Source organism: Crinia signifera, chromosome 5, assembly GCF_055691185.1.
Source record: "Crinia signifera chromosome 5, ASM5569118v1, whole genome shotgun sequence".
Lineage (NCBI taxonomy): Eukaryota > Metazoa > Chordata > Amphibia > Anura > Myobatrachidae > Crinia > Crinia signifera.
In genome coordinates this window covers 322,689,049-322,701,246 of record NC_139221.1, presented here as the reverse complement: position 1 = coordinate 322,701,246, position 12,198 = coordinate 322,689,049, and the positions used below count along the sequence as shown (strand labels likewise).

At 45.8% G+C, this 12,198-nt stretch overlaps 1 protein-coding gene across 1 annotated transcript in view; it reads left to right on the top strand.

Moving 5' to 3' along the window:
* Positions 1 to 6,066: 6,066 nt before the first annotated feature.
* Positions 6,067 to 12,198, top strand: part of KCNK9 (potassium two pore domain channel subfamily K member 9) — a 102,342-nt gene continuing 96,210 nt past the window's right edge. Inside the window, exon 1 of the mRNA XM_083144896.1 lies at positions 6,067 to 8,042. Coding sequence (XP_083001022.1) covers positions 7,448 to 8,042 — 595 coding nt within the window. The 5' untranslated portion in view covers positions 6,067 to 7,447. The remainder of the gene's footprint in view (positions 8,043 to 12,198) is intronic.

Sequence of the window (12,198 nt, the reverse complement as noted above, 5' to 3'; positions counted from 1 at the left end):
GGGTGATGTGACAGCTGGGGGACCTTTAATCAAAAAATTCTCCTGGGTGTGACATTACCTTGCTGGTAATTAAAAAAAACTTTGTGGGTCCCCACCCCAAGAAAAACCAGCCCCTGGCTGTTTGAGACGGTCCTGGTTTCCCAAATATGAAGGAAAACAAATTGTTGGGGCTCCCCGTACTTGTGAAACTAGGACCGGCTCAAACATCCCGGTGCTGGATACTTTTCTTTTGGACAGAACCATGCAGATATCTCACTGATCTATACATGGTTCTATCAATCTCGCCGCTAGAAGCGGGTCCCTTTTTTTTGTGCAATTTTCGGTCATGTTAATGGTGCGATCTTAATATCACACCCTATTACATTTGGGATTTTGATGTTTTTAAAAGGAAAACATCTGGCTGTGGTTTTTGAAGCGCAATGTTTTTGTCATGTGCATTTTTTTTACTGCAAATCGCACACTACTACACGTGCGATTTATGGTAAACATGCGATTTCGGCCATTTTTGACAAAAATGTTTTTATTGTGTTCTAAAAAAATCGCACCCTATGACATTTGGCCTTTGGTTTGTTTTTAACCTTTTTTGTTCGAGGAACTTTATTTTTTTTCTATTACACTACTGTACATGGCTTTATCGTCCTTTTTAAGCAGACAGCAGATGTTTTTTGCTTAAGCAGAGTTTAATTTAGTATACCGTATCTAACATACTGATGATCAATTCTCCCTGGCCTCCTTCCCCTCCTTTAACAACAAGACCAAAAGGTTAATTACTCATGGGACAATTCCATCAGACATGTCCATGGCCGCGAGTCCTGTTTTATTTCTAAATTTAGAAGGTCTTCTTTGCACATATTGATCCTCGCCACCCTCCGTTAATTAGATACACAAAATGCTGCATTTGCAACTCATTTATCTTGTGAGCCTGGTACCTTTCATCTTTACCCCGGGGACGTAATGTGGAGTCCTTCTACTCACTGATGCCTGTTCCACACTGAGCGAGAGATACATCTCTTATCTTCCACATTACAGATCTGACTGTAATATTCATCTGCAGATGGAGTAGAGTTTGGTGCAGGGAACGGTGGACGCAGTACGTTTGTCCATGCTTTAATTACTGGTGTTGACTATTTTGTGGGAAAATGGTTTAATGTGAGCGTTTCTTATGTATGTAAATGTCTGTTATGTTGCCTGGGAGAGATTTCGCCCCCTGCTCCCCAGTCAGCGGCTTCCTCTGAGTGATGTCTGAGCTCACAACGCTTCCACTGGCTGCAGGTTACCAGCTGTAGATCGCCGATAGAATATTACAGAATACACTGCGCCTGAGTCTGACGCATTTATTGGCGGTCTCCCCTGTATGACTTTATTTTGTGTATATCTTTATTACGCTGTAATACAAAGTGTTGCATCCATATATATATGCCAACATCGGTCGTACAATCGAAATTGGCAACAGCGGTATGGCAGGAGCAGCGGACCTTATTCGGGCCTGTTCGATTGTTCACACGGGGGGACTGATGTTTCTTCTATGTGCATGCGATTGTTGCGTGCAGCCACAAGCAACCTTGCGGACGCGTGGCGGCAAGGGGCGTGGGGCGGCGGGCTGCCCCATTAACATATGGGAATGCCCAGTGTTTCATGGGCATTCCCATGAGAACGCTGCAAATTTTCATGGTAATGAGGCATGACAGACAGGCGGTTGGCGGTCAGTTGATATCACCGGATGTCAGCTGCCCGTCTACTTCCCCCCAAGCAGACACGCGTCTGTAAGGTTGCTCTGAGTTTGGGCAACATTACATATGCATGAGCCTTCACCATCATTCGATAGTCGGCGACCATCGAATGATGGAGGCGGATCCCAGCAGGCCTTGTGAGCGAATTTGGCTTGTGAATGGGTGGCGGCCAGGCCACCATTCGCAAGGTGGGGTTTGGTGGACCAGAATAACCCCCAGTGTCTCCTTCTGGCCATGTGCTCTTATGCCTGTGGATGGGGGTCTCGGAATACAGCACTTGCATTGACATGCCCATCACCCTCCCATTGCCCACCCTCTGAATGAATCATTTTTGGGCGCACTACTTGGCACCCTCACTAGTGCACTCGGGGGGGGGGGGAAGGGGGGGTAGTACCCAGTACCCAGGAAACCCCCCCCCCCTCACAGAAAAGAGAAAGTAAGCATGATAGTAAAAAGCTGTGACAAGATTCCATTAGAATTGTGTCATTTCAGCCCCACCCCCTCCCAAGAGACCCACGAATCGCAGCATTTTTCCAGTAAGGGGGCGGGGCTTAGTAATAGCATGTGTTACACAAAGTGCGCACACTTCGTGTAACACATACCAAAAAAAATAATAATAATCACCCTAGAGCAATTGCAATAATCACTATGGGGGTAAATTACTAAAATGGGAGTTCTATTAAAGTTGGGATTTTGCCCATAGCAACATTCTTTTATCTTTTTTGAAAGCGCTAAAATAAATAAGAAGTTGAATCTGATTGGTTGCTAAGGGCAACATCCCATCCCAACATCACATGTGAAGTAGAATACACATCTTAGTAAATTTCCCCCTAAGTGTTGATGAAACGCAGTGAATACCTATTGGATGAGACTGAACGCGGCTTTGACAGCGGCATAACACAGTGCGCCCTCTGCTGGTGAATAATTCTCATTGCCGCCTATGACAGATAGCGCTTGAGGACAGTCTCACAGAATCCTGCTCTGTATTTCTCCGAGTTACTCAGCTCCTAGATAGAGTGAAATATATGTATTTTAAAGCGTCCACCTTGTACCTTAAACGCTCAGCGGGGAGATTGATGAGGTCACCGGGAGTAAACTGATTACCTTTCACGGGAAGCCGGCAGCGGAAAATTAATTTAGCCAATATATTAAGGCTTACAAATGTATGCTAATTGCTTTATAGGGAGAACGAGAGACCCGCAGGTTATACTAATGGACGACCTCAGAGCTGGATCCACTAAATCTTTGCTGGTAGCACATGCATGGCCTCGGAAATGGCTTCAGAAAATGCCAAAACATTTCCACCTGCTTTATAATCATTGCACAGCTGTCACGCTAACATCCATATTCTATGGTCCCGATTCAGATCTGATCGCACGTGCCTTACTCATTAATGCCATGGCTACACACCCATTCGCAGCCAAGGGAATATGTCCAAAACCCCTCCCAGCATTTTCCTAGGCGCATCTGCATTTTTCGCAGCACTCCCACTAAATGTTCGGTTTCCACCCCAGGCGCCGACTTCCTGTCAATCACGTTGCGATCGGTGATGCGAATAGAATTAGTAGAGGTGTCTCAGATCTGCAAGCGCACCCAAGGCTGCGAATGGATGATTATGCAAATGAGGGCAGCCGGCACTGCGGGTGGGGTTTGGTCTACACGCAACACTGGGAAATTCGCAGCATTGCCTGTGGACCAAAATATGGTACTAAGGCCGGGACGTATCCAAAGACAACTGCGGTAAAAAGCCCGGTGTTTTTGGTGTGGAGATTATTGCTGGATTTCTCTGGCATTACCCTATAGAAGTCTACGGGCTTTTTACCGCATCCCCTGCCCAACCCCCCGCCCAGCCCCTAGACACATGGGCCTGCTCCTCCCTAGCAACAGGAGGAGGAGCCTGGGAGTCCCAGCAGCCGTTTCACCTGACGCCCGTGGCTTTGCAAAGGGAATCTCTTTAGGCTAGACCTTTCCTTTGCTTTGCTAATCAGATATAATAATAGTACGTTACTTGTTTCCTAGCACGGCGCCCACTAAGCTAATTGCTTAGTGGGCTATTCTGCGTAGTGAAATCGCATCACATGGGCCATTTTAGTGCCGTGCGATGCGATTTTTTAATGTAATTTATTAACTGCTCTACAATAATATGATTGTATGACATACCAAGAGGTTTTAGGCACTCCCCTCACTATCCACGCCACCCCGAAGCGTGGCAAGTGCAGAGATCCCCACAAGGGGCGGCGGAACGCCTCCTCCGACATTTTCATACCCCCACTATCCACATCGGCGTGGAGTTGATTTTATATAGTGTGGCGAGCGCCGCGAGGGGACGCGTAATACATGTGTTCGCCACACTTCGGGCTCTGGGGCTCGCTGCGCTCGCCACACTATATCACATCATCTCCACGTCGACGTGGATAGTGGGGGTATGAAAATGTCGAAGGACGCGTTCCGCCGCCCCTCGCGGGGCTCGCTGCGCTCTATTATTGTAGAGCAGTGACTAGATGACATTAAAAAATTGCATCGCATCGCACGGCACTAAAATGGACCATGCGATGCGATGCGATGCGATTTCACTACGTTACCGTATGTAGAAAATCTGGGCGCCATGCTAGGAAACAAGTACCAATAGTACATACTGTATGTGATTGGTATCAGTACGATGCAAGGTGATATGCAAAACTGTGACCATTTTTACTTTCACTCCATTACGACCAGAGGTCACTACAGGTGGCCTAGCAGCAACGTTAATGGCCACACCCCCTCCTGGAGGCCACTCCCCATCCAGTGTCCACACACCCTTCCATTTTACCAGGGCCCGCCCAACCTGTCGCCCTGTATATACATAGCCCAAGAATGAAGGGGTTTATGGGTAATACAGTGCATGTGACATGAATTGACCAATCATTTTGAGTTCTGGTTCTATTCAGATGTATAATTAAGAAGACATTTAAGGGTACATTTTCTAATGCTTCTAAAAATGAAAAGCAGAAAGGCTTTCTATAGTAAAAAGAGGAGTCTTAGCTAAATAAAGGTAAAGGGTACTTGTGTAGTTTCACGGCGCCCGATATATATCGGATGCGATATCGGCCGATATATCGATGCGATCCAAAGCGAATGTTTTACCTGTTCATAACCCTACTATCCACTACGCATGGAGTTGATTTTATATAGTGTGGCGAGCGCAGTAATCCGCGGCCACGTTCGCCACGCTTCGGGCCCGTACCAAGTAAAAGATATATTCCATAAACATAAAAATGGGCAAAGACAAAAGTTTCACCCAAATCACTTGTTAGCGCTGACAATTCCCGATGAGCATCGTATTGTCACCACCCCAGTATAATCCTATCAGATAATGTTCTATGAATTGATATACAATATAATAAAACAAATCTTGTAAATAACCACGGTATGTACTACAGACTTACATGACGAGCCCCCTCCCTACAAGGCCCTGACTATATAATTCCTTACTCGCTGGAGAACTAATCCTCCTTTTTCGAGAAGCAGCTAAAACCTTTAAACCAGCTACAGATGAGCGAGATTGGAACCGCTGGCAGCAGGCACAATTACAACTGGAATGTCTTCATTTCCAAGGAAAACTGCTCTAACAGTCCATTATAGTGACCTCATTCACCCAAAATCATGCAATGCAGCCAAGCACCACTATTGCACACATTGAGGCCATTGCATGATACATGATCAGAGGCACCAGGCATAATTTACTATAATTGGTCCAATATGGAGATCAGTTACAATAAACTGTGCCCACCAGTCACCCACCTGTTCTCTTTGTCTGATAATAGATCATTTCTGGAAGTTTAATGCAAACAGTACCCCCCCCCCCCCTCCCTTTATGATGATATCAATAGCAGTAGTGAGTATTACAGCAGCACATCCAAGCTGCAGTTTCTGATCGTGTGCCAGCCCCATCAGGATGACACACACACAGATCAACAGATGCATCCTTCCATCCCAGCCAGCAGATGCAGATAATCCTCCACAGATTGCAAAGTCACAACCTCCTCTGTCCTACATTGTCTCCATCCTCTGTTTTTATTCCTCCTCCAGCGTTCGGAGCATTTTCCCAGTGATGCTCAGTGTGACATTGCCCTCTCCCCCTCTTCCCCTTTCTCTTTCCATAGCTTTATCATCATCATCATCATCATCATCATCATCATTAATGCAAACGATTTAAATCACCCCACTCCATACCTCCCACCCTTCCCTTTAAATACCAACCCACGTGGTGCTGGCTCCCAGTGATTCCCTGAAGAATTAATTTATGCTGGGGGGGAGTGGTGCTGGGAAGACATTGAGGGAGGAGAGTTGGTGGAACAGGGGAGAGAAGGAAATAGAATGTAGTGTAGAGTTACAAGGGGATGATCGCAGGGAGAGACAGAGAGAGAGGCAGAGGAGATGCACAAGGTGGGCTGGTTGGCATTAGAAGCAGAGGGGACCAGATGTGTCAGTGAAGCCATATTCATGATCCCAGGTACAACAAGTGCTGCTGAGATCCACTTCTACAATTAAATTCACCTCCTCTCTCCCAGATCCACAAGCAGAGGCTCTGCAGCTCCTGGGGTGAGATGTGCTGCTGTTGCAGAGCTCTGTGGGGAAGAAGATCTGACATCATGCACTCACCTGGCCGATCAGCAAGGTACCAGGTTTGCTGATTCCCAGCTGATGTAGGGCACAGATCTGCATACAATCCTGCGTCGGCTGCTCCCTGTCTCAGCATTGCCTGGTCTTCATGTACTTAGTCCAGGGAAACTGCATTCCTGTGTTAGATGTGTGCCAGAGGACGAAAAGACAGACTGGATTCTGGCTATTTCCCAATATAACCTAATAGATGGGGGGGTTCTATTGTGCATTAATCATCAGGTGTCCTCTGCCTCTCACCCTGAAGTGAAGAACACACTTAAGAAGGTTGCTGGTCCCTCTCTTCACCTCCGGGACTCCTTTTGCTGCCCTGTGCTGTGTAACTCCAGTTTCCGGGCAGTGTCCTTGCTGCTGCAAACAGGATTACGTTGGAATAAGTTGCATTTCACACCGTGCAATGATGCTGATGTATGCACACCCCAGCTGACTTCATCTGCCTTCTTCTCCTTGCCCAGGAACAGAGAGAAAGATAACGGGAAGACAGTGATGTTGTGAGTGGACACTGGGTTCCCACCAGATGGAATTTGTTAAAACCTTGGGACAGTGACAGTTGTGATGTCCTTTTTGGCCCCACACAGGGAACAGGGGCGCCTGCAGGAATAAAAGATGTCAAATTATTATTTTTAAAAGACCCTAAAACTAACTACAGACAGATTGGGTAGGCTGGTATCTAGAGTAAGGTGAATGAAGTCCGCTGGTCTCCCTTCTATCAGCTGAATGTCTCCCCCATTCCTAAACCACCACAAATGTTAACCTATTTAGCAACCGACCTCATCAAAGACTGGTTATTTCCCCTTAAGGTGGCACAGAAGAAGGCTTTTGTGTTCAGGGATCAACCACCATCGCTGGGACAAGCCTTCTCCAGTCCTGATTTATGGGTACAAAACCAAATACTCCAGTGGATTCAGATCTTGCGCTCTTGGTTTTGCCTTAGCTCCAGGATCTGGTGGCCCAAGAAGAGCAGCAGCAGCAGCGGAGGAGGAGGAGGAGGTGGAGGAAATCTCGCAGCCACAGGGTAAAGGAGAGAAGAAGCCAGCAGCCAGAGGGTTGTCTTGTTGATGGCACTCCGCACTGGGGCGGCTTGGTTTGGGCAAGTCCTGAACCGAGCCTCCAGGCTGCAGGGGACCTGGTCCAGGAGATCCAGTAGCCTCCTGTGTCTCTCCTCATCCCAGGAGCACGAGCACGGAGTCGGGAGAGGTGACCAGCCCTGCATCCACCACCACCACCACCGACACCACAACCACCCCCTCCACTCCCACTCCCCAGGTGCCCAGCCCAGCCATTGCTGCCTGCAACTTCCCAGTGGCTGCTGCGCCCTCTCAGACAGGACGGGGGGACATGATCCCCTCACCAGCCGGTTGCTGGCGGCCATGAAGCGGCAGAACGTGAGGACTTTGTCCCTCATCATCTGCACGTTCACCTATCTACTGGTGGGGGCCGCCGTCTTTGATGCTCTGGAGTCTGACTACGAGATGCGAGAAGAAGAGAAGCTCAAAGCCGAGGAGATCCGCCTTAAAGGGAAGTATAACATCACCAGCGAGGACTACCGGCAGCTGGAGCTGGTCATCATGCAATCTGAGCCCCACCGGGCCGGGGTCCAGTGGAAATTTGCTGGATCCTTTTACTTTGCCATCACTGTCATTACTACTATAGGTAAGTGACATTTGGAGGTGGGTGGAGTCACTGGTGGGGGGTCTAAACGACATTTCATCATTTGACACACTTAAATTATTATGAAACATTTTTTGAAGAACAGAAAGTGTACTTTGGTCCTTGCATGGACCTCCCGGCTTGGTGGACCTATTCCTTTTAGCAGTAGAACTTGCATAGACCACCAGGCTTGGTGGGAAACCATCGTTTAGTCCCCAGGCTTGGTGGTCTCCCGTCTTCTATTAATACAACTTGCGCAGTCTCACAGTACATGCTTGGTGGCCTCACATATTCCTAGTCCATGGTTGTTGGACCCAGGTTTGGTGGTCTCCCATCTTTTATTAGTACAACTTGCATAGACTTACAGTACAAGCTTGGTGGTCTCCCATCCTCTAATTGTAGAACTTGCCTGACTCCATGCTTGGTGGTAACCCTTCCTCTAGTCCCCGGGTTTGGTGGTCTCACATCTTCTATTAGTACAACTTGCTTGGTGGTCTCTTCTAACAGCAGAACTTTCCTAATCATCCACGTATGGTGGTCAGCCTTCGTTCAGTCGCAGGACTTTCATAGTTCTCAATATTTGGCACAGTAGTGACTACCGTCTTCTAATTTTAGTTATGGACATGTAAGTGGTCACACTGTAGAACTTGGGACACTACATGTCTAAGCATGCCCTATAAGCAAGAGTATTGGTGATTCCCCTATCACTAGAGAGCCACAGGTTGCTGCATGAAATGCCAGTATTGTCTTCCTAACATGGTTGTGTGTTGTGTATCTTGTCATCTGATCGCTAAGGTGCATAAAAATTGTGCCTTAGGGTCACCTTAGACAAAATTGCATAATGTGCTTGATAAGCATGTATAGTATATCATTGCTTGGTTTGTGTGAAAACAAAATACTGAATTATTTCTTCTGTGTTGGGGGGGGGGGGGGGAGGGAGGGGGACTACACGATACTTATACTCGAAATTCTAATATTGTCATAGAAACCTTACTGTGGTGTTACTGTGTTACAATTATGGAACGGCTCTCTCTCTCTCTCTCTCTCTCTCTCTCTCTCTCTCTCTCTCTCTCCTTGGCCCAGGTAAAGTTTTGAGAAGTTGCAAATTCTTGATGTTTTCTAGGTTCATTTATTTTACAGACTTCTTCATTTGTCAATTTCCAGTGAGTCCAGGAAATTCTGAGCTTTCTGGTCTGTAGATGGATCGGCGCTCAGGGGATTCATACTGAAACCAGCAGATTTGTTTGTGTCGATCCATTAAACGAATCATTAACCAGCAGATTTGTAATTTTCTAAGTGACCATCGATTTTTCTCTCTGTGAAATACATGAGGGGCTGGAGGCTGCAGCTGAAATCAGCAAACCGAGGGGAATGAGTAGGGATCTCAGCCCAGAGGCCAGAGAGGCCAAATATCCCCACCCAACACCAATTACTCCATCTACTTTACAGCTCACTTGTCTTCATGATGGATAGATAGATAGGTATTTGTAGATAGATAGATATATTTGTAGATGTATAGATATTGTTTGTACAGTTGGGCACTCACACTGATTTAGTGACGGTGCCTTCCTCACTTACTGTATATCTTTGAGTTGCAAAGTTTGCAGTAAAATCCGTACTTTGTTATACCTGCAGCCTAATCTGTTGCATATACCGTTACACAATGTCACATTATATACTGTACACAGTAGTTCTGGTATTGTGGCTAATCTCCATCCTATTTTACATTTTGTGCATATTTCTGGCACTGTACAAAGTAATATTCGCAGAATCAGGGTCTTATGGATAAGGTGGTGTATAATATATTTGCTTCTCACATTAACTAACGTGTATATTTATAATGACAATGATAACTATATACTACAGTGAGCATGGTGCTGGGCGGTCAGCTCCTAATGATCCTCCAAATCTCTATTATCTATCTATCTATCTATCTATCTATCTATCTATCTATCTATCTATCTATCTATCTATCTATCTATCTACAGTATCTATCTATGTACAGTTTAATTCTACTGCATCTATCTATCTATCTATCTATCTATCTATCTATCTATCTCTCTATCGACAGTATCATTCTACAACATCTATCTATTTATCTATCTATCTATCTATCCACAGTATCATTCTACAGCATCTATCTATCTATCTATCTATCTATCTATCTATCTATCTATCTATCTATCTATCTATCTACAGTATCTATCTATGTACAGTTTAATTCTACTGCATCTATCTATCTATCTATCTATCTATCTATCTATCTATCTATCTATCTATCTATCTATCTATCTATCTACAGTTTCATTTTACTCTATCTATCTATCTATCTATCTATCTATCTATCTATCTATCTATCTATCTATCTATCTATCGACAGTATCATTCTACAACATCTATCTATCAATCTATCTATCTATCTATCTATCTATCTATCTATCTATCTATCTATCTATCTATCTATCTATCTATCTACAGTTTCATTTTACTCTATCTATCTATCTATCTATCTATCTATCTATCTATCTATCTATCTCTCTATCGACAGTATCATTCTACAACATCTATCTATCTATCTATCTATCTATCTATCTATCTATCTATCTATCTATCTATCCACAGTATCATTCTACTGCATCTATCTATCTATCTATCTATCTATCTATCTATCTATCTATCTATCTATCTACAGTTTCATTTTACTCTATCTATCTATCTATCTATCTATCTATCTATCTATCTATCTATCTATCTATCTATCTATCTATCCACAGTATCATTCTACAGCATCTATCTATCTATCTATCTATCTATCTATCTATCTATCTATCTATCTATATTATGTTCAATACAATAAAATGCACCCATTTGTGTACATGGAGTGGAGGGGTGTTATATGGAGCACAGAGTCCCCATCTTTTATCCCCGCCTCTCTTCTTTTAACTCTTTCACTACAGATTGTGCCTCTTCTCTCTCTCTCTCTCTCTCTCTCTCTCTCTCTCTCTCTCTCTCTCTCTCTCTCTCTCTCTCTCTCTCTCTCTCTCTCTCTCTTTCCCTTCTCCCTTCTTCCAATTTTGAACCCTCTGGAAAACATATGGGAAGTATTGTATAAAGCTATCATAAGTGATTTTGCTAAATGCACAATCCGTGTGTGTGTGTGCGCGTGTGTGTAACTGATTGGTATTATAATACACAATGCACCCCTATGGCAGCCCTCAGTAGGGCAAACAGCCCAGTGAGAGTCACTTTGTGTATAGTTGTTTTCCTTACTGAAGTTTCTCCATGGAGTGTATCTTGTTGCTGTCTCCCCTCTCCCCTCCTGGGACCGGAGTGTGACAGTGGCGGAGGCGCCACTCTGAGTGTTACTCTAAGACAATGCAGACACCTTCCTCCCTGTGTGATATTACAATGCTCCAGTAATTCCCAGAAAGTGTTAACTGTGCCATTATCACTATTATGTAGCTCAGCCGGGGAGGGAGCGATGTCCTGTAATCTTGTGTAAGAGGCGCGCGGTTTGGTTGGAAAGGCTGAACGTACAGCTCCCAGCGTGAGGAGTGTGGTGCTGAACGTACAGCACCCAGCGTGAGGAGTGTGCTGCTGAAAGTAACAGCTCCCAGCGTGAGGAGTGTGGTGCTGAAAGTAACAGCTCCCAGTTTGAAGACTGTGGTGCTGAGAGTGGACAGCTTCCAGTGTGAGGAGCGTGGTGCTGAGTGGACAGCTTCCAGTGTGAGGAGCGTGGTGCTGAGTGGACAGCTTCCAGTGTGAGGAGCTTAGTGCTGAGTGGGCAGCTTCCAGTGTGAGGAGCGTGGTGCTGAGTGGACAGCTTCCAGTGTGAGGAGCGTAGTGCTGAGTGGGCAGCTTCCAGTGTGAGGAGCGTAGTGCTGAGTGGGCAGCTTCCAGTGTGAGGAGCGTGGTGCTGAGTGGACAGCTTCCAGTGTGAGGAGCGTAGTGCTGAGTGGGCAGCTTCCAGTGTGAGGAGCGTGGTGCTGAGTGGACAGCTTCCAGTGTGAGGAGCGTAGTGCTGAGTGGGCAGCTTCCAGTGTGAGGAGCGTGGTGCTGAGAGTGGACAGCTTCCAGTGTGAGGAGCGTGGTGCTGAGTGGACAGCTTCCAGTGTGAGGAGCGTGGTGCTGAGTGGACAGCTTTCAGTGTGAGGAGCGT